A 24,493-nucleotide genomic window follows, 5' to 3' on the forward strand; every position below is an offset into this window, starting at 1 on the left:
AGCTATACATAATCTCTGGAGCAAACCAAAATTCCTTCTTATTTGGTACATACAAAGGATTCATTTCGTAAAGCTTGACATTTGGGGAAAACAGGACGTACCCACCAAACTACAACGTGTGTATTCTACAAATTGCATAAGGATGTATACCTTGTCGATTGTAACACAGAAGCTGACTCAAGTTATCTCAATTTTGAAGACTAGTGCAGGTAAGGAACTAAGAAAGCCAGAAACTCTCAGCGTGACAATCTAATGAGACAGAACATCACATTGCTCATCTGGGAAAGAGCCTTCATGAAATAAACCGCTCCTTATGCATGAAATCTCTGTACAATCTGCAGTGGTTTTTTCACGCTCAAGACCATTACAACCAAGCACGAGGTACTATACTCTGTCCCGGGAGTATATGGAGCAAGAGAACGAAAGTAAGAAGGGCTCGAACAAGGAAAACTTGCGAGGAAACGGGATTGCATGGAGGTGAAAGGGACTGCAGTTACCACCTGTTTGCATCAGTGTGAACTGCTTTGCTCCCCTCACTCTCTTTCTCCCCTTCTTTACCGTTAAGCGCGGCCTTGCTCGAAATACTCCCGGGATAGAGTATAGGTGTTTGGTGTTGAATGGAATATCTTGCCTATGCTTCATTATCCAAGAGTAGGATTTGAATTGAACATCTGATCAAAAAAGGAACCGTTATACTGACAAATTTATAACAAAATATTTTGTAAAACAAATTTGGGTATTTTTGTATTTCATTTACAATGAATACATGTTTTTCTTTAAAACAATAAAACAATTAAATACTGCATAAATTTCAATAACTCCTACTTTCAGAAATCAAATTTGGTTGTACATAAATTGTATTTCCCTTAAAAATGTTTTTTAAGGTAAATTTATAAGCATAAAAAATAGCATTTTAAGGGTTCAGTTCAGTTCGTCTAAAGTCTTCTAACAAACATTTCGTAACCTTACAAAATATAAAATACCATTGTTTGGTTCGAGAATTATTGAGACTTTCAACTAGCAGTTAATCACATAAAATATTATAAATAGTGAATTTTTCTACAAACTATTATTTTCATTCTTGAAAATTAGATTTATTTTATATCAAATCAAAATTATCCAAGATGGCGGCCGTCAACACGCAGATGGCTATTGGCACCTCGACTGAACATCTCTTAAGTGGTACAACAATTAATTCTACCAAGTCTCTTGGTTTTATCGAAAAGTCAATGATTCCGAGCTTAACCTCCGGACTGTGATAAAGACACACTTTTCTCGTGCTGTCCTTCATTTTCAGACACATTTTATGGCGTATCTTTCATTGAAATACATTAAAACTTATATCGTTTTAAAGCTTATAAATTAGGCTACAACTTTTATTCGAAACAATTTCTTGTAATTAAATGTGTTCAAAAGTCACAACGTAAAATCTTTAGAAAGTACTAGAAAAAAATCACTTTTTAAAGATTATTTTTTTAAATGACCGCAAAACCACCGAAATTATAGAAAAATTAAACAGATACTTCTTTATAGCCTATCTAATGAGGATTAAGACTGAATGAAGATTATTTGTCTACGACGATTGGCTACGGAGATATAGGTCAATAACTGAGAGTCTGCGAAATTGATGTTTTTTGGGGGGGGAGGGAGAAGCACCACGAGGAGGGGTGGGGACTTTTGGGATTTTGCACTACTAGTAGTGTTCTAACAACTGACCAAAATGCAGCTTTTACGGAATTATTCCCGACATTGGGCTTTTTTGTTCTTTATTGACTGGGCTATAGGTCTCAGACAGAAGTAGAAAAGTGCTTACGTCACTGTGAATATAACATAACCTCCATTTTATTAGCCACGTCTGTCCACGTATCTAATAAAGGCCAATTAGAAAATGTAAATTGTTCCCTAGCGGAGAATCGAACCGAATATACTTTTGTTAACCTTTACTCGGCCAATGGGTCACATGTGACCCATAGAAAATATAGGCGTAGTCACTGGTGACCCATCGTGCTGATTAAAAAGTTCTTGTGCTTTTAGCACCTTTATACTTGTATGTGAGGTTGTAAACGCTGACAGATGTTCAGATAAAACTTTGAAATGTCATGTTGAAGAGAACCCACCCCCCCAGAACCCCCTCCCTCCCCGACTCCAAAGTTACGTATGGAAGTTGGCGCGATTTTTAAATTTGTACACTTATTTGACATAAAATGTTATAACTCGTAGACTATTTGACCAATCTACTTCGGGTAACTTTTGTGTTTCAGCTAAAACATCAGGGCATGCAACCGTGCAGGAATCAAAACTCCAAAGGCAATAAGAGGGGTTGAGTGGGCCGCGGCCCCCAACTTTCAATGAAAAATCATAAAAATGGGAAGTTTGCTCCCTCTTACCCCGCTATTTTTGGAAGGGGACGCAAACTTTAGCCTTCTTTTCAAAGAATTGTCCTTTCTCAACCGAATAAAAGCAATTGCATGTTCTTGGGTGCATTACATTATCGAATATGTGAATAAACTCCCCATTTTTATGATTTTTCATTGAAAGTTGGGGGCCGCGGTCCATCCAACCCCTCTTATTGGCTTTGGCGTTTTGAGTTCTGCACGGTTGCATGCACTGATGTTCTAGCTGCAAAACAAAAGTTACCCGAAGTAGATTGGTCAAATAGTCTACGAGTTATAACATTTTTCTTGTCAAACAAGTGTACGAATTTAAAATTCGCTCCAAAAGGCCTCGACGAAACTGACAAAAATATTATAAACTCCCCATTTTTATGATTTTTCATTGAAAGTTGGGGGCCGCGGTCCATCCAACCCCTCTTATTGGCTTTGGCGTTTTGATTTCTGCACGGTTACATGCCCTGACGTTCTAGCTGCAAAACAAAAGTTACCCGAAGTAGATTGTTCAAATAGTCCCCGAGATATAACGTTTTTCTGAAATAAGTGTAAAATTTAAAAATCACGCGCAAAGGCGGCGGCCAGGGAGAGGTTACTTTCGAAAATCCGCTCGGCGGTACCAGTTTGAGTACCACAGCAAAGCTACAGTTCTTTTTTAAAAAATGTAACGTCTCATGAATGATGGTGTGATCTGCGGATAAGTAAAAACCGCTGAAACCTAATTTGTGCATCGTTCGTGCTATACGACAAACTAGAACTGTTTCTTATATACGAGGCGTGTTCAAAAGATTACCGAAATTTTCGAATAGCGCGCCAACCCGCACAGAGAGCGCGATGCGGCTACTGAGCGCACCTGGTGGCAAGTTTTTGACAACAAACTGCCGTTTACCAAGAGCGGCTAGCGACAGCTTTAGCAGCTTGAGAAATATAAACTGCCAGAAGTGATGTTATGACTTCACTTCCTTAGCATGCTACGCAAACAGCACTATACTTACCTACCTAACCTACTTACATGTTTATATCTGCTATTAGATGCATACGTGAGTACAGTGGAGGCGATTGGGATCCAAAACTGGGGAAGGGGGGCAAGGACAGTTTACTTTCCCTTGGTAGATAAGGTTTAGCATAGTGTTGAGGCAAAAGTGGCAAAAAGTGGGCGGCTGCCCCCTCGCCCCCCCCCCCCCAATCGCCGCCACTGTGTGAGTAGGTTACGCAGACCAGGTTTAGTGCTGTTAGCATGTATCTCCAAGTTGCTGTAGCTGCAAGCAGTGCTGCAAGTCCGTTGACCCCTGCTGTTAACATTGGTTAGTCGAGGGTCATCCGCTGATCTGAGCATGTGCTCAAGCTGTGTGTCCGATTAGTGACATTGAAATTATGCAGGGTAATCTGAGGTTAAACTAACCGAGAGTTACGGAAGCTTACCTGTTTTAGGGTCTATCAAGCCCTCCTCGGTAACTCCTGGTTGGCTGAGCTTTTCATTAAGGAGAAAGTCAGCGAAGTCATTCCTGACTATCCCTTTGGCCTCTCTTTCATTGTATATGTCCGTCATTGTCTTCCTAACGAACATGGTTGCCTCATTTGGTACCATTGTTATCCCAAGGAAACGCCCAAGGCGGGGAGACAACGAAACAATAATGAACCGCACAAGTCTCTTGAGGGAAGGTTCCACAAGTATCCTTACCGTCTTCAGCAACACATTGTCCTTATCTTTGAAGCTATTGAACTCAGCACCTGAAACCACGTACAGAGTATTGTCGACACAGAACCGATCGACATTATCCAAAATGTCCACGGTTTGGGAACTCTTCGCGTAGTCGTCCAAGGCGTTGATCAAAGTGTGAACCTTCCCATGGACATCACAGAACATCTTCTTGACCTGACCAATGGAGAACGCTGGACGAATTCTTGGCGCCATTTCCTTGTAAGCTTTGTCCTTGAGGAAGAAAAACAGGTTTGCTGTTATCGGATCACTGATTGGGTCCGGCTGGAAAGCCCTGTTGGTGAAATGTTCCATGTCCGTGAACACCATCTTGACGAAAGATGGGTCGCAAGCGACCATCACGGGTTTGTTTCCTATGAACCATCCTCCGAATGGATGTCCTTTGAATTGGTTGTAGATCCTACCCAGAAATTCCACAACGTTCTCTCTCTTCAACACTATTTCCTTCATGCTACCAAAGAGTGGTATGGGTTCGTTGTATGGAATCCCTCTCTTCCTGAAGTAATCATTGTTCCAAGTTACAAGCTTGTAGATAACGGCAAGAGTTACAATAAGTACAACCAGTAAGTACATGCTTGTTACTGTCACTGCGTTCACTCTTCAATATCTGAAAGTAAGACATAGGTGTGTTCAAACTTTTACAGATGAATATTCCATTATCAGTGTGTCTACCAGGGAAGAAAGTAAAAAAAGTCAAGAAATTATGCTTCTGGTCAAGAATTTTTGAGATTTTTGCAGTATAGTGAATTTACATTGTTTATATACTTGTACTGTTATTTTATAAAATTGAATATTTGGAAATCTAAAATTGTATTAAGTTGTGGTTAAGATTTGTTAACTTTGTTTCTAAAGAATTACTTTCTTGTATGCGTGAAGTTTTGTAAAAATATTATATAATAAAGTAATGTGGCCATTCCCCAACCAGGATGAAGTCTGAAGCATTAATTTTTACATTCATTAATAATTAAATCAATTCTCTTGTTGCTAAAGTACAGCTTCAGTTTTCATCTTAACCGGCCTTGAGGTAGCGGTAATTCATCAAATAAAAATATATATTTTCTTAATTTCCAACTATACCTAAGTAAGGGGCGATTAAATAAATGTTAAGAAAAAGGACAGAAACGTCAAGAAAAGTCATGAGAAAGTCAAGAATTTTGGATTTGTCATTTTGGTAGACACTCTGATAATACACTTCCGTACATAAATCTGACATTTCTAAATCTTTAACACTGTTACAATTATGTGTAGTAGATGAAGTACATTTCTAAGATGTTTGGAGGAAAAAGCGCTTAAGTCAAAAAAGGCAAATTTACAGCAGACAGTTCTTTATATTTAATATTATAATAACAAACATTGCAGGCATAATATACATGTTGAACAGGCCCGTACCCAGGGTAGGGGCCCCTCGAATTATGAAATATTATAATGTGAACTTATAAAATCCTACAAAAACAACATTGACCACTTCTCGTATTTTACAAAAAAATCGATTTCGTCCTTGCATGAATGAACGGGTTGTTCTTGGAAGAGGCAGGCTCCAGAAGTCTGCAGTCTGCAATATTGAGTAATTTTTGTTTCATAATCATTGGAAGGCTACCAGATGTGCAGATTTAGTCAGGACAGTCCATTTTTTAAATCCCTCTCCTGATATTTTTCAAACTGTTGTTACGTTGAAGAAATTTCTTGGTTTTTTGGTTAACTCACATGTATACGTTCTTTTTTTAATAACAAAAGCTAAGAAGTATAATTTAATTTAAAAGTATATTGGAGGGGGTTTCTAAACATAGAATTACCATGATTGTTCAATGGTGCTGTTGAATTAAAATTAAAGCAAATTTGAAAACATTGTTAATTTGCAGAACACAGTAATATTCGAATAATTCCGAGAACTGAATGTAAAGAAAAAGCACCAAGGTGCACGCCATGAGACAACCTTTGTCTGTAAGCGACTGTGTTGCTGATTATAGAGTAAGGGTGGGGATCTATCGGCGTGTTGAATTCATTCCGTTACTTTGGACCATAATATTTCAACTCTACTGTTGTATAGCGTCTCTCAAAAGTCTTAGGACAACAACATTTTAAGCTAGGAAACTCAACTTACACAAGGGATTGGTGGGTTGCGTGTAGAGTTAGGCTCAATTTCAGTGTTACCACATGCACAATAGATATATATGAAATACGCAAAATAAATAAAACCAAGTATTATTATTATTATTATATAAAAATATCGGGATTAAATTTGTCTTAAATGTGAAATAATTTCTGAAAGAAAGAAAATCGGTTTTCTAGTATTTCATCGCTGATGAGTCTACACAAAGGAAAAGAGGAGAGGGGAAACGAAAGAGGACAAAGGAGAGGAGAACAGAAAAAGCGAAAGGGGAAGAGGAAATGTAAAGGAGGGAAGAACATACAGGACAGAAGTGGATAGGAGAAGTAATGATGAGAAAGAAAAAGATGCGAGAGAGATGAGGAAAATGGTGCAAAGATGAGAAGAGAGGAGGAAATCGAGATGATATGAGAGTAGAAGAGGAGTTTGAGAGGAGAGGAGGAGACGAGAAGAGGGTAGTGGAGAATAGAGTACATAAGAAAGAGAGAAAAAGAGAAGAGGAGAAGAGTGCCCTGGAATCGGAAATCTAAGACAGGAGAGAAGATAAGAGGAGTGGTTTGGATTGGTTTGATTTGGTGTTTTAAGTCCACTTAATGCACAGTAAGGCTGATCGGGACTGGACCTGCAGTTTAAAGTGGGATCCGAACCACTATGTGCCTTCACCGGGTATCGAACCAGGAACCCCTAATAGAGGAGTGGAAAATAGTGGGATGGAGACAAGAGGCGAGAACAGGAGGGGAGGCGATATGAGATAGAAGCAGAGGAGAAGGAGGGGAGGGAAGAAGGAGAAGAAAAGAACAGGAAGGACTGGAGACGAGAGGAGAGAAGAGGTAGTTGCAGAAAATATCGTCTCAGGGTCAAGAATTGATGCATTCATCAAATTATCGACATGAAACATTCAATAACATTTTAAAATGTATTGGAGAATGTATTAGATCGGTGCGAAATGCCTTTTTGCTGAGTTCAGAGCAAGGTAAAATCTCAAACATAAGATCTTTAATTTTACCTGCGATTATACCACTAAAAACATGAATGTAATTTTCATATTTATAAGAATTATTCCTCTTCTCAGTTTGTTGAAATGGAGATTTTGTTATTTAATATTTTCACTCCCCCTATCGTTAATTCCAAACAGAATCATCCCAAGGAACACAATGGGATACATATAGAACTTACGAAAATTTTCTGCCACCCGAGGGGTTTGAACCTACGACCATCAGGTTGACAACCTTAACGGTAACCACTACCCTACATGTAATATGCAAAGAATACTTGTTTTTAACAAAGAAAACGTAGGTAGTACGAATCAAAGCATTCATTTAATGGAGAATTGCGCATGATGAAAACTTTTCATTCGATATTTGCGGAGGTATTCTTGCATTGAACTCGAGTGGGAAAAGGGGTAAAATTAGTATGTCTTCAATTGCCACAAATATAAATACTTATTTCATTAATATTTTTGTCAATGTCTTTGAAGCAGTACACAATTATCGGCACGGTATCGTAATTCACGATCTTAATCGTGAAAATATCACTTTGAACTTGTGTCAGTTCTTATATTTGTTTATTTTTCTTAGTAAATTTCTTATGCAGAAAAATGTAGACACTTTACACTGCAATTACTAATAATGTTATAATGCTGTTGTTTAATAAAAGGAGAAATATTTATAAGGCAGTAATAAGAGGAGGATTAAATACACCAATGCAAGACAAAGATATTCTACATAATAGTTATAAAATTCACATTTTACTTCTCATTAATGCAACCACAGATCAATATTTACATAAACGTATATTTTAAGTAGGTTCTAATTTATGTTTGACCATTTATCATTCTTTATAATTATTATTCTAATTAATCATAAACATTATATGCCAGTTGATTTTTAATTTCACGAAAACGAAAAAAACAGGCACATCCACACATGCTATGCAGGTAGTTTGAGGACTCGGCAGGTTGTAAAAAACTTACATTAATTGTAAACATTCAAATACAGTAGAGCGTCGATTATCCGAACATCGGTCAACCGAACGACCGCTTAACCGAACTGTGTACTCACTCACTTTCAGATATCTGTAATGAAAAAAGTACGTGACTTAGCTGCTCGTAAGCGTGTAGGCTTGCTTAGACAGACCAAAATAAAGGATTTTTTTAAACGTTAATTTTGTGTACTGTGTGTATTGTTCATGCAAAATGCGTATGTAATATGTACATATTTTTGTTTAATAAACTGTACCACATACTATATATTCCTACTAAAGTTGCCTTTGTACGTTACTTTGTAATACATACTTAAAGAGATGCCTGTTTTTATGAATAAATTTACTGTACAGTACTTCTTTTTGGCAAATAAACATGTACAGTTCGATTATCCGAACAAACCAGTTTTCCGAACACCCATGTCCCCCAATTACTTCGGATAATCGACGCTCTACTGTACTTCGAAACGTCCCCGATGCGCAGTGGGCCAGAATTCTTAAAATGGTGACAAAAATCGAAAATCCTACATGAAAGCAGAACCTTTAAACCAATAGTTCCTCGTAGAACAGTGACGGGGCTACCTCATTACGCAAATAGTTCCATCCAGATGTTAACGTAAATGAGGATTTAAGGTGGTCAAAACCCATACATTTGCCAAATGCCATTTCACAGACGTTTGGCACAGCATTTCACCCATTGAAACTGGTCTTGAATTCTCAGATCCCTATCTGTATGTACAGAATTGCATATATTCTACATATCGTCAATGTATGTACCTCCTGTGGGTACAGTATGAAATGATTTACTGAATTGTGGACATTGTTAAACAAGCATGTTCATACGCTGCCATTTTCAGCTGAGTTGCAATGATATGTGTTTCTTTCATTTGGCTTTCAAAATTTGTGGGACGAGGCAGGATGAAGATGTTTGTGCCGAATGATGGAATGGGTCTTATAAAAACAACCAAGAGAAAACTGGCTGCCAACTCGTGCCTATTCTCAGTTACAAAATTTAAAAAGAATTTCAGTTGCTTATGATTTCAAACTGGCAAATAAGCCTCCAATGAAATAGAATTGCATTAGAAAGTAGCATTTAATCTAACCCGAGCAGATTCTGAATATAATGGGGACCACATACAGCATCTCAGTCCTACATGCCTCTCATCTGGTATTCGGGAAGATCTGACAGTTTTTTTCACACCTTAGTTTGCAACAAAGCGAGCGGTACATCATCTGTACAGGTGGGTTACATTTAGCCGACAGAAATGGAAACAAATTTGACAAGATCACTTAAAGAGCGGCAAATACTCAGTTCTGACTGTCAATCCTACGTGCATGGATTTGATTCTTGACTTTTTCCTTGACATGTCGTATCGAATCGAATTGAAGAGGGGCAGGCTCGTGGATTAGACAGAGCAAAAACGAAAGGTCTAAAAACAGAACGTCCAGGAGAAATTCAAATGTTTCATGGGCATTTTCGTTGACAAGCCTCAACAACATAGTATTGGCACCTCTAGTGATGGCAAGACAACACACCGATTCTCTCAGGATCCTAAAAAAGTCAGTGAAAATCACAGGCATCAACAAGGTGTTAATCAAACGATGCAACTATTTTGTAAAGACAATAGTCAAGTCAGCATACTAACGTTCACAGTTTTCATGAATATGCTCTGGTAACTGTGAAATTTCTTGTAGCAGAATATTTCTGGTATTATATGTCCGATTCCGTACGCACGATCTTGGTCCACTGTTCTGATTCCATAGCAGCAGCTGTTCTTTTAGTCGGCAGCTCTCTGGAAAATCTATCCACTACTAACAATGAAAGTGAAGGTTAAAGTTTATCTCAGTCGGTATATGAACACAGTGCAATTTAGTAAAATATATTCCGTAGTGTAAGGTAGGTTGAAATCATCGTGCCCACTGCATCAGGCCATGATGAAGGAATGTGGAGGCTCCACATATTCACGATCTCGGTCATTTGTGGAGGCAAAGCGATCAGCACCATCCTGACCAGCCTCCCCCCTCTCCCTCCCCGGTTGCCTCTGGGTACAGATTTATTACATGCTGTATAAACTCGAGCTGCTTTTATGCAGGAACTAGGTCAGAAAAAAATCCAACCGTAGATCACCCACCCCGAGAATCGAACCCGAGTCCCCGCTTGGCAGTCAGACACACTACCGACTGGACTACCGTGGCTCCATTTGGCAGTGTTTCCATGTCAACAAGCACAATATTTAACTGACCTTATGTGATGTTCCAAATTGTTATTTGTTTATTTTTTCAGTACATGAACACAGGCCTTTCCTTGTACACAAAAATGTTACTTTATTATTTTGCACTGCTATCATGTGAATAACTACAGAATTTGAATAAATTTATGTTATTATATTATTTTATTAGAAATACTGACAGCCTAAAGTATCTCGATTCACCAATTCAGACTTTTGTCCCCATTTTCAGAATTCTGGCGCACTGTGCGATGGCGTAGCTATAAGGTCGGCGCCTTGTAATCAAGGATCCCAGGGTTCGATACCTGGTGGAGGCACAATGTGACCACTTCAAACTGTAGGTCGAGTTCCGATTAGCCTTACTCTGCATAAAACCTAATTAAAACCAAAATAAAGCTAAAATGTACGGCACTTCGACTATATCAGAATGGATAATTTTTCGACATTGTGTATCTACTCGAACACGGCCCTCTTAATTGTTCTTTCTACCACAGCTAATAAATAACATGCATAGTTGTATAAAGTAACATCTTTTAAATTTGTTATGTGCGTCTCTAGGGCCTACTCCCTCATTGCGTGGTTCCCAGTCCACTGAGTTTTCGTATCGGGATTGTCGGAAAAAGATGCATAGATACTTGAGAAAATTATTCGTTCTGGGCCTCATGTTGCAACCAATAGCCACGCAACAATTGTCGCCTTTTCTGTAAGATATTACCCTTACAGCTTTAAGATCCATGTTACTTTTTCAAAACCGGAAGTAACGTCCCCGCTCGCGCCGAACAGGAACGAAAATGTAAACATCCGCTGAATAGCCACTGTAACGGTTCAGGGTTCAATGTGCTGACCCCACGTCACCCCATCTGTTTGAAGATCTTCACACCTCTAGGTATGTTTGTGGGAGGGAAACTGGCAGTCGGGCGGTAGGTCAAGGCTCTTCGAGGACTATGGAGCCATGGGTTGTTGTTGTTGTTGTTATTATTATTATTATTATTATTATTATTATTAAAATAAGAAGGAAACAAGGGAATGAAGAAAAATATTAAAAAAATATATTTATCTATAATAACGCAACCATTCAATTTTAATTTGTTTTTCATGAATCTGTTGCCACTACTGTGCTGTAATCCCAATAACTATCTTACATGTTACACCATAAAATACGTATTACTATCTGAACACGTAGTCAATAAGCTTTTTTGTCTGTCAGGACTTATCACTTGAACTATTGCATGTTTAGCTAGTGTCCACTTCGCGACCTCTGATGAAATCTATAATTCTTTAGATTATCTTAAAATTCGGTTCTGGCCACTTGTAACTTGCTGGGTGCAGGCTGGCCGTGTTATCAACGCACAGTGTTTTGCGATAAGAAGCGGCCTTGAATAGCGTAACTCATGTTTTGAATTTGAATTTGAATTTAAAAGTGTGGGTGCGCCAGCACTAAGGCTATTTTGCGCCCGTCACATTATACGGGGTCCAGCCCCTTATCGTTACAAATTACAACTCTATCGTTGCAGAATTAAAATCATAAAATATTAAAATGTTCTGACTTTCGTTAAAAACTGAGGCTGTAAAGGGGCACTCAGCACACACACACAAGGACAAAAAACAGGACAATACAAACAAAATTATACTGGCCATGGGGCCAGTCGCCAGAGCCTCGTTAGTCTTCAGTCCAGGGTGTACTAACGTGGAAGTGAGGTTGGCATTTGGGTGTACTACGTGGAAGGTCACCCCTTACACCCCTGACTCATGTTTGAACACGAGCAAGCTACGCTACCAAGCTTGTCTGTCTGCCTTTGAAAACCAAGTCATTTATTTCACCGTTTCCGAACGCGATTGCTATTGTGGAAGTATATATTCTTTCAAAAGAGAAAGAAGAGAAATTCGGCCAATGTTCTCCCATAGTTTAAAACCAAATATTATCCATTAAACGAAAAGTTTGCAATTGTCAATAACCTATCTGAGCATAAGGTGGATGTAAATTACCAAATTTAATAGAAGGAATATCCAAACTTTCAGGAACTTTCCCACGCTTCCCTCCACTGTCTACGTCAATGACAGAAAAGCAAGCTATAAAAAAAAAGTAAAGTGTTCCCCTGTGCTTAGCAATATTTTTATTTATTTTTTAACTCAATTAAAATAATGTATAAGAATTTAAAGGAAATAAGAAAGACCGGAACGAATGTTGTTCTACCTTAAAAATTGTGGTTCTTCGGGGAAGAAAAATAAGAAGGATTTAATCCAGCACTAACACAGTGTTTCACAAGTCTCTCTTGACTAACACTATCAATTTTTTTTTTTTTTGATTTAGTTTATTTTACTTCGCGTTTTGTGCCTCTTGGCTAATTTGCGAAGATGGGGATGAGTGATGAAATGATGAAATTGATGAATGGACATTCACAAACAACCAAGCCCGACCGGGATTCGAACCCGGGACCCTTGGCGTCGCAGCGCGATGTGCTAACCACTCGGCCACAGGGTCGGGCCACTATCAAATGGAATGTGATTTTATGAATAGAATTTTCCGCCTGTTTACGTATAACGTTCCGCACATTCGCTACATCTCGAAGATAGTTGCTATACTACAAGAAAGCAATTCACAATTAAAGCAAAAGTTCAACTACATGTATATCCAAGAACATTTACAATATTGGAGTGACAGAATACTTAAAAATGGTTGTTTCAACGGAAGGTAAGGGCGTGGTGTAGTAGCTAGATCTCTTGACTGGGCTGCTAAAGGTCCCAGGTTCGAATCTCCTTACGATTTGTTCTTTTCTTTCTTTTGAATTCTCCTTTTATTAAACAACAGCATTCTAACATTATTTGTAATTGCAGTGTAAAGTGTCTACAGTTTCCGGCATTAGAAATTTACTAAGAAAAAAAATATATAAAAATTGACACAAGTTCAAAGGGATATTTTCACTTATAAGATCGTGAATTACGATACCGTGCCGATAATTGTGTACTGCTTCAAAGACATTGACAAATTTTAATGAAATAAGTATTTATATTTGTGGCAATTCAAGACATACTAATTTTACCCCTTTTCCCACTCTAGTTCAATGCAAGAATACCTCCGCAAATATCGAATGAAAAGTTTTCATCATGCGCAATTCTCCATTAAATGAATGCGCTGATTCGTACTACCACTTTTTCTTTGTTAGAATCAAGTATTCTTTGCACATTACATGTAGGGTTGTCAACCTGATGGTCGTAGGTTCAAACCCCTCCGGTGGAAGAAAATTTTCGTAAGTTTTAGATGTATCCCATTGTGTTCATTGGGATGATTATGTTTGGAATTAACGATAGGGGGAGGGGATGTATTAAATAACAAAATCTCCATTTCAACGAACTGAGAAGAGGAGAAAAATTGTATAATTCTTATAAATATGAAAAATACTTTCATGTTTTTAGTGGTATAATCGCAGGTAAAATCAAAGATCTTACGTTTAAAATTTTACCTTGCTCTGAACTCAGCAAAAATGCATTTCGCACCGATCTAATACATTCTCCAATACATTTTAAAATGTTATTGAACGTTTCATGTCGATAATTTGATCAATGCATCAATTCTTGACGATGAGACGATATTTTCTGCAACTACATCTTCTCTCCTCTCGTCTCCACTCTCTTCTCTTCTTCTCTTCTCCTTCTTCTCTCCCCTCATTCTCCTCTGCTTCTATCTCATATCGCCTGCCCTCCTGTTCTCGCCTCTTGTCCCCATCCCACTATTTTACACTAAACTTATCACCTATCTTATTTGTTCTTCTCTTTTTAACGTACTCTACTCTCCACTCCCGTCTTCTCGTCTTCTCCTCTCCTCTCATATCATCTCGTTTTCCTCCTCTCTTCTCCTCTTTGCACCATTTTCCTCATCTCTCCCCGCATCTTTTTCCTTTCTCATCATTACTTCTCCTATCCACTTCTGTCCTGTGTGTTCTTCCCTCCTTTACATTTCCTCTTCCCCTTTCGCTTTGTCTGTTCTCCTTCCTTTGTCCCCTTTCGTTCCCCCTCTCCTGTTTTCCTTTGTGTAGACTCATCAGCGATGAAATACTAGAAAATCGATTTTGTTTCTTTCAGAAAGTATTTCACATTTAAGACAAATTTAATCCCGATATTTTATATAATAATAATAATACTTGGTTTTATTTATTTTGCGTTTTTCATAAATATCTATTGTGCATGTGGTAACACTGAAATTGAGCCTAACTCTACACGCAACCCACCAATGCCTTGTGTAAGTTGGGTTGCCTAGCTTAAAATGTTGTCCTAAGACTTTTGAGAGACGCTGTACGTTTAGCTCTAGCAGGAATACTACTATAGTACTGCTGGCCACATCTAATACTTCAACAGCATTTCGCCGACCACAGTGACGGAGTGGTTAGCACAGGATACTACGACGCTATAGCTCCCGGGTTCGAATCCCAGCCTTGGCATGGTTGTTCTTTATGAGTGTTTCTTCATCAATTTCATGATACCATCACTCATCCTCATGGACGTCCGCAGGATTTTTTCCAGGGAGGGGCAAGGAAGGTATTTTTTTGCAGGAGGCCAAACAAGGCACATTTTCTCCAAAAATAGTGTTATTACCTAAAAAAACATTGCTTAAATTTGAATTTTTGTTGTTCATGCAATAATTAACACATATTATTGTGGCTAAAATGAAATTATATGTGTGAAATACATAATTTGTGGTTGACTTTCATTTTCCAGGGGGTGGTCACGGCCCCCTTGCCCCCCTTCCGGACACCCATGCTCATCCTTATCGTTGATGTTAGCCAACAGTGGGAAAAAAGTAACGTAAAATAACCAAATTCAATGAATGCAAAAGCATTTTGGATCTTCTCTTTGTTCCACTTTTCGGATCTGGCCCATCCCTAAAAAAAAATCCTGGGTACGGTCTGATGTTGGATCATCACTGTTTAGAATCTTTACGCATGCCCCACATGAAATTATGCTCATAATATTTTCTTTAGTTGATTCAGTGTGACAGATGAAAGGAACAGAAAATTGCAGTTTGTGACTTTCGTGGCTTTTCCTGAACATCCTAGAAACATAAACAAGGTATTTTAAATGCAACTCCAAAATGAGACAGGGGCATTCCAGCGTTACGTGTGTGACATTTTTAGACACAAAAATTAGGGTTCTAGACATGAGATTGGATTCAGATATTCATAATGAACTGATTTCAAAGAATTTTCAAGTATTTTGTGATCAGGCACCTATTTGGAAATATGTTTCGGGGGGGGGGGGGGGTGGTCCGAACCGTCAAGGAGGATATAAATACATCACCAATAACTCCCAAAGCTAATATTCTGATTAAACTACCCCTTAATATTAAAATTCAATTGATATTAATTACTTTTTTTACTAGTAGTACTAATAATATTACAAATAAAACATCCACTATCTATAGGAATTATACTAATCATACAAACTAGTATTGCCTGTCTGACAATATCAACATTTTTAAAATCCGCATGACTTTCCTACGTACTATTCCTATTATTATTACTATATTTTAATTTAAATAATTGCATTAAATCAAATTAATACTAATTACAACATATAATTTAATATTGTATTATTATTACATGAATAGGTAAAGGGACGGTATAAAGATATAACAGCGCATTTTCATTGTGTAGCTTACCTGTAGTTAAGATCGGAATGATTTACATAAAAACAAGTGCTCTGGCAATGAAATTAATGCCAAATACATGAAGAACTGAATATTTATTGATAACAAAAACCATGTTAGATGCAGTTGGAGAAAAGTAAAGTTTCTGATTAATATTTTATGTACATTATTATGAGTAGTAGTGTGTAAAAATCTTTGTAACGTCATTCAAAGCTGAATGATCCCAATATAGTCCTTGACTTTCAATACGTTCAGAGGAAATTAATAACCACTACAACAAATGCTAAACGACCATATTTTCATTATTTAATTTTAGTACTTGATAATTCTTTCCGGGGGGGTCCGGACCCCCCCCCCCCCGGACCCCCTTAAATACGTCCTTGTTTATGATGTATGCTAACAAATGAAGAAAAACTTGAGCATGATGATATAGGCGGAATGCATGAAAAGCATTGACAAAAGTGTGTTACGTGTGTGACACTTTAAAAATGTAGCAAATTTTTGACTGTGAAGCATATAGGCTGCAGATGCTAGTAACTTTTATTGGTGAAATGTGCAAATTAAAGTATATGCATTCAAAAACATCCATCTAAACCTTAATGCAATTAGAAACAATAATAATTTCCATATTAATTAATTTTGTTATTTACATGGAGTAGGACCACTTCTCGTGGAATGCCCCGACAGTGGTTTTACGAATATTTTAACATAGTCGAGGATATTAAATCACAGACATTGCAGTCCAGAACGGTTAATGAAAATTGGAAGTATGTAGTGAGGTAAGTGAAAAAACAAAATGTTCTTCATTGTAGGCTAGAAGATATACTTACGTTGTCAGTGTTTTTTCAAAATCAATTTCAGTTTCAGAAATACCTTCATTTGTGCATTTTAATATAGGAATACCCATATTTTATGAGGGGGGAAAAATTAAAATTTCAATTTTGCAACTTGCTAGAATCCTTGGCCCGTTATATATTTCCTCTCTGAAATGCTAATGAGCTCAGAACAATATTATTTCTGGAAATTATAGCTATACACCCTTATTAAATCGGATGTTTCTGAAGTTACCTTTATATAAACATATATAATGCAAAGTTTAAGATAAATGGAATTGACATTTCTAATGGGCGAATAACCAATGACTTTACTGTAATCTATAGAACTTTAATTGACGAAAAATTAAAATCTTGACTTAATTCTATTATAAAAGAGTATATTTCTTGTACTTTCTTATAATATAGTAGTATTAAGATTTAATACTGTAGGAAGTCCAAAACGAAAGATTGGACTTCCTACAGATTGAGGAATAACGGTGAGATGGACCAAAAGGAAATCTGTCAGGATGGAAAAGATTGGATTGATCTTGCCCAGGATAGGGACAGATGGAAGGAAGGCTTGTGTTGCTGCAGCCATAAACCTTCGGGTTTAAGAAGGCTAGAGAGTTATTTCGTACTGGATGTTGGCTTATGCTGTAATCAGCACTAATATAAATAAAAAATCTGAGAACAGAGAGGAATGAGGAATGAGAATTCAGAGGTCACTTTGTCGTCTCGCACCTTGGCGGAGTGGTTAACACAACATGATGCCAGGAGTTCCGGGTTCGAATATCAGCTTCCATCTCTCTCTCTCTCTCTCTCGGGAGGAAAGGAGAAGGCGAAAGTCAGAAAGAGAGAGAAAGGAGAACAGAGGGAGTATCGGAGAGAGAGGGAGAGAGTTAGGTCTCTTCCCATTTATCTCCCACTCTCTCTTGCTAACTCTTTCACTCTCTTGAGAGAGAGAGAGAGAGAGAGAGAGAGAGAGAGACTCTTCCCTTTCTTTCTATGTCTTTCTTCGCTCCCTTTCTTTCTATTTCCCTATCTGTTCTCTCTCTCCATCTCTCTTTCTCTCTCTCTCTCTCTCTCTCTCTCTCTCTCTCTCTCTCTCTCTCTCTCTTTCTCCAATAAAACATTGATAGGTAAAGCTATCGAAAATTGAACAATGTAATGCAAATAATTATGATTAAAACATTACCTTTACAGCGTGTTATTTGACCGGAGTTGTCGTGTTCTTTGAAGATGAGATTTAAGGTTTGAAATCGTTAAAAGTAGCATCACCAGTGGCCATCTGACATGAACATGCGCGATTTGCCAGCAAACAAAAAAGTTATCATGAGGGTCATCATAAAATAAGAAAAAGTAAGATATAAGTAAATTGTTTTTTATTGGATAGCGTCCAGCCCGAAGTTCGTTTTTGCAATGACACGATGTTGAACGCTGATTTCTTTCTTTTTCTTTTTTGAAAGAAGAATGGGTCTTTGCCTACATATACCCTTAACATAAATCTTGAAATAGAAGTAACATTTCGAATTGTTCAAATTCAATTCAGATTTTGGGCAAGAGCTCAGAACAAATCAGAAGTCTCGAGATATTGTTGTTGTGTGTACTTAATGCCTTTGAGTAGTGCAGGTGTTCGGGTTCTGAAACTGGAAATGAGGCTCCCGCCTTACAATGAAAACCACGTAAGGCGGGAAATGGGGCTTGTCAGTGTTGCTAACCTACCATACAAAAATTTCACCATATGATATTTCACAGGCGAAGTTAACCTACAAATTGGAGTTGGCAACACTGACTATGATCTAATACTTATTAACGAAACCTAACAGGCAACAGTGGGGCAGTGTTGATGCCCCTACCCTTTTTTTCTCTTCTCTTTGACACCTATGCAATGCGCAGCTGACATGCTGTTGCCTAATATAATATTTCAATAGCGATTACCAATATTGACCACGATCTATCGCATGTTAACCAAACCTTAAGCAATATTGGGGTAGGCTGGGCATCTTCTTCCTTTTTTTTTTACTCCTGTGCGATGTGTTTAATTTTGTAACTAATTACATACGCTATGGATGGAAACATGCATACATTTCTCACACACACACACACACACACACAGAGAGCTGTACATAATGAAAATGCAATTTTTAATTTGTAAAAGGGAAGGGGGGCCAACTAACCCTACAGCTAGCAATGCTTCTATCAACATATTTTCTGCTTCATGCAAAAGTAGTGTATTACGCCATACATGTAGGTATCCCTTTTTTCTATGGATTTAGCCTCAGTTGTATCATATTATGACGATTTTTTATGGATTATGGCGTTCGACGACGTTCCAGTACAATTTCCACTGCAACTCAGTTTCCTCTACCTCATACTTGTAGGTATGCTACGATCTTACGTGATATAACTTAAACTATTCATTTTTTTACGACCTTTCACGAGGATATTCGCGTATATATATATATATTTACAATCTTTTACGGACTTATCTAACCTACATGGCAAAGTTGACCTATACGTATGCATGTTTTTTCTAATTCTCAAAAACAGATTTTGACCCAGTTTAACCGTTTGAGATCCGGTCGCCATTTTGAATTTCTTCCAGTCAGGGAGGACACCGAGACGATCATCTGTTCGGAAGTTACGAGCAATGAATATAAAATTTGTAGTAGTATATAAAGATGGTTTCAAAGTCACCATTTGTACGAATCTCACCATAAGTTCGAAGGGACCTCAGAGTAATCTTCTACGATGTATTTTTTGATTTTTCACGATCTGGAAGGGCCCTCAGAGTAATATTCTATGATGTATTTTTTTTCACGATGAGCCCTCACGAGTTATTCTAACCTAAACACAGGGGCAACATTTTTTATGCGTGCAAACAAAATTATTTCTATCTAAAGACACTGGCAACATTTTTATGCATGCACGGGGTAATGATAAAGGCAAACAACGTGTATTAGTCTAATTATTTTTTTCAGAAAATCCCTGGAAAATCCCCAAAGAAAATTATCCCTGTTTTTTAATTTTTTTGTATTATTCTAAACCTTTTTCTTGCCCGTTTTTTTTTCTTCTTAAAACTGCCTGAAAGTAGATCCTCATCTCGTCTGAGAGTTGTTGTTGAAGAGTGTAGTTTGAAAAAAAATGATAGATTGTTCCCTTTCAGGTTACATGTACGTATATAACGGTTTATTATTTCCTTTTTGTATCACATGTCCTTGCTAATTCCCAAAAACAGATTTTGACCAACTGTAACACTTTGAGATCCGGTCGCCATTTTGAATTTCGGAAATCAGGGAGGACAGACGATTCTAACGCAAAGACCCGATGTTTCTACAATCATCGTTTCGAAAGATACAAGCGATCGAAAAAAAATAATTTCAGCAATTGGGCCACCCCTTGACCTCAGAACCACCAAATTTTGCACGACAAGGGGATCAACGGGCGAGATTTTTCGAGTTATTTTCGCGATATCTCTTACAGTTTTCGAGATCCGGTTGCCATTTTTTGAATTTCGAGGAATTTTTGATAGGCCACGACAGAGCAAAACTCAGATGTTGGAATATTTTCTGACAACTTTTTTCAGTACGTCGACATTTTTTTTCTTTTCTTAGTGAATGGGTTAGGTGACTCGCAACGACGAGGGCCTTCTAGCAACAAGAACTGCGTATTTCACTAAAATATGTCTTTAACTATTGTCATTTAGGAACCGCCATCTCCTTGTGGTAAATTTGGTTATGGCCAATTTGAAAATTGAGTCAAAAATAACAATGGAGATGGCGATTAAAAGTTCGGAAATAACAATAGTTAGAGGTTTCCCCAATCTAGTTAGATAGGGTGGTTGAAATTTCTAAGGCGTATTTTGCATTTTTTTAAAAAAAAATATAAGCACGTTAGAAATGAATTGTCTCGACCAGACGAGTTGTCCCCGAGAAATTCTATATAATTAACATACCTGAAAATTCTATAATATGTGCAACCATAGTCCTTTAACTTGTTATAAAGCTATATTCGACAAATTATTTCAAGTTTAAAGAGTCTTTTTAGAAGGTTTTTCGGGTGTTTCCTAGTTTTTTCGACCACATTGAATTTTTTACATGATTGGATTTTACTTGTTGTCCCCGAGTAATTCCTTATAAATAACATACCTGAAACTTCTATCATATTTGCGACCATAGTCCTTTAACTTGTTTTAAAGCTATATTCGAACAATTATTTCAAGTTTAAAGGTGTTTCATATTGATTTTGGTCAGATTGAATTTTGACTTCATCGGGTGTTACGTGTTGTCCCTGAGCAATTCTATATAAATAACATACCTGAAAAGTGTTATCGTTTTTTACTTGACTTTTTTATTCTCTTTGATTTGTGTGCTTGAACTATACTACAATGTTATGAAACCCCTCTATGACGATCGTCTCTCTCTGCTCTACATGGACACCGACAGATTTATTTACAGCATTCAAACACCAAACCTATACGAAGACATAAAAAAATCAAGCTGTGCTTAATTATTTCGATACGTCTTCATATCCTCAGCCAAACAGGTTCGACATTCCGTCCCGTAACCAAAAGGTGCCAGGAAAATTAAAAGATGAGGAAAATGGTGGCATCATCCTCGAGTTTGCCGGGTTGCGATCCAAAATGTACGCGATTCGAGCAGAGGATGGTATTACCAAGAAGGCCAAGGGTGTCTGCAGGATCATAGTGGAGAACAAACTAACCTTCCAAGACCATGTCGAGTGTCTTAACACATGGTCACCGATACTGAGAGCAGAAAAAAGAATCCAAAGCGTGGATCAAGTACTCATCACAAACAAAGTTAGAAAAGTTGCACTAGATGCTCGTGATGGTGACTATCCATACATTGCTTTGGGGTCATTACCGTTTGAAAGATGGAAAGAATTGCACTCAATGCACGTAAAAAAATCACACATTCTTCTTCGCACCACCACACACTTCACATTATACATATAAAATAACCAGCATGCCTATGAACTTGTTTTTTTCAGAAAGCAAGTATCCATGGTGTCAGCTGTACAGTCTAAATCATCCATACCAGGTAATGAATTTTTATCTTCCATGTTATCTAAACTCAACGGTCTGTTAATTATTCACCTGAACAGCATTTGGACAAAATAAGATGACGAAGTTGGCAAAACTTTTTACGTCTTCAACAATAATCTCAATTTCTACAAGATTCGGATCAAGAAGAAACTTCAAATAATCGTGAATCCGGAGAATGTGGGCGAAATCAAAATTTATTCATGGAGTAACATTTATCGAATCAAGCACGATAGGATGGACTCCGCTACCACTTACGACGTTTCCGCCGACGATTGTCTGTACGTCGAGCTTCTGGGAGATTACGACAAACTCATTCCTCTCTTTATAGAATTGAGAATCACTTATCCGGTAATAAAAAAAATAACCATAGTAATAAAAAGGCCTAACGATATTTTTGGGCACACGAAGCACGTGGATCATGCTACCGAGATACTTATGGTGGATGCCAGGGTTAAAAAGTTAAGAAGCGGTCTGATAGCTTTGTAAAATACACTCAAAACCAGTCTACAGTCGGAAATAGCAAGTCTTCAGTCTCAATGCTTGGATCCCATTCTCAATATACGTAGATTCTGAACTGAAATCTTCGTTAAAAAATTATGTTGACGTACCGTCGGTTGACAACGTGCAAGATATACAGTTAACCGTTGGTTTGCTTCAGAACGACTTGGTCAAATTGCAGCAGCTTCAAACGAGAGATATAGAAAAATTGAAACTTTAACTTGAAGAGCGAACTTCCAATATATAAAAAAAATTGTCCAAACTTCAAAACTTGATAGGCGACATTAAAGATGATTTCGATGTTGAACAGTTACATAACGCCATCTCTAACTTACGTTATGAATTTTCCACGATCGAAAGTGAAACACTTATCAAAGAGAAGATTCAAACATAAGAAATTCATAACACTCTAGAAAATTAAGAGTATATTACAGATTTTGGAAGACACCATTACAAATTTACCTTCCTCCGACGAATTGCAAGTTATCGGTAAGAGCGTAGCGAATATTAAGTTTCAGTTAGAGGCGTACCAAGATTTTGAACACATTCAAACTACGATTGCTACACTCCAGGCGTTTTGGAGTTGATTAATGACGAAATTAAAAATATCCATGCTGTCATAGAGAGCTTCCAAAATCAGACGATCAGTATTCAAGACAAGTTAACTACGGTTCAGCAGAAGATTGATTACTTAGAAAATTTGAACGTTGAATCTAATCTTAACCATTTTCATCATGTCTTGGACAACATACAGCATGATCTCGAAACTTTTTCAGACGAGTGTTCCATCGAATGAAGATTTACTGAAGTTGAAAACAGCGTGTCAACATTGTTCGAATCTAGTGATGTGGAAAGTATCAAAAATTTTCTGACTGCACTCGAAAACACCGTAGGTGGTCTTCCCACCTTGCAAGAACTTCATGCCGTTAAAAGAAATATTGTACGCATCCTGAAACAGATAGAAACGGAAGTGACAAATACGGAACAGATTCGGGATGAAATTTTTTCGCTTCGTGACATGGTGTCCATGTTACCAACATTGCAGAGTCTGACCGATCTCCATACGCAGTTTACCGAGATGAGAAACATAATAAACGATCTTATTGTGTAAAGTTCCAAATTGCAACTATTAGAAAATCTTCAGCAAATTGTCGTCAGTGTCAGAGAAAAGGTTGGTGTTCTCGAAACCAATGCTGCCTCGCAGGAATCGACGCTAGTCGCTTTCGGATATAAGTTATAAGAACTGATAGAAAACTACAAACAATTGAATGCTGAATTAAAAATCAAACCATAATTTTCGTCTATAACGGATTATATCGTCGAGCAATTGTTACCCATAGAAAATAAACTGGGACATGTTCACAGTAATCTTGTTACTGTCGATATTAAAATTGCCAAATTGTTTTCCTTGCAAGCTATCGAAATCAATAGTATACCGAACCAGCAAAGAACTTCCACGTTCGTTAAGGACAACAAGTTTTACGTATTAAGGCCACATAAACCATATTACAGATTTTTAATCGACGGTACTTTACAAATACACGAATTTTCATACTGGGCTCATGGAAAACATATAGATCACCATTCCTACAATGACATTAATAAGCAAGCGCAGAGTCCAGAAGGCAGGAAATATCCCTTTAGCATACTGGGATGAAACTCATTCTGTATATGAAATACATAAGGATGAAGATCTTACAGTTTTTGATGTGGTCGCTGGAGATAAACTTTTTATTTAAAATACCAGTGAAGTGCCGCCTTCAAAACTTCCAATCACCTTAGTCATTCTATTCAAACGTAATCTCGCACTCAATGTCTAGAAAGGCTATAGTGAACGATTTGCACAAACCAGCGCCTCGCAATTACAAACGTTTATCGGTGGTGACAAAAGTCATCGACGATTTGTGGCAATGTGACCTCGTGGAAATGAGCAGTGGTAATTTGAAAAATTTACATAAAATCAACAAGGGCAACAAGTATCTCCTCATCGTCATAGATACATTTTCAAAATTTGCATGGGCTTTACCCCGCAAGGTCAAAACGGGAACATGT

At 37.6% G+C, this 24,493-nt stretch overlaps 1 protein-coding gene across 1 annotated transcript in view; it reads right to left on the reverse strand.

Moving 5' to 3' along the window:
* Positions 1–18,191, reverse strand: part of LOC146000501 (cytochrome P450 9e2-like) — a 34,669-nt gene extending 16,478 nt beyond the window's left edge. The window contains exons 1-2 of the mRNA XM_083138232.1: positions 18,074–18,191; positions 3,810–4,714 (exon numbers count right to left, since the gene is read on the reverse strand). Of these exons, the coding sequence (XP_082994358.1) occupies positions 3,810–4,680 (871 nt within the window). The 5' untranslated portion in view covers positions 4,681–4,714; positions 18,074–18,191. The remainder of the gene's footprint in view (positions 1–3,809; positions 4,715–18,073) is intronic.
* Positions 18,192–24,493: the final 6,302 nt, after the last annotated feature.

This window comes from Lepisma saccharinum, chromosome 16 (assembly GCF_977018435.1).
Source record: "Lepisma saccharinum chromosome 16, izLepSacc3.1, whole genome shotgun sequence".
Lineage (NCBI taxonomy): Eukaryota > Metazoa > Arthropoda > Insecta > Zygentoma > Lepismatidae > Lepisma > Lepisma saccharinum.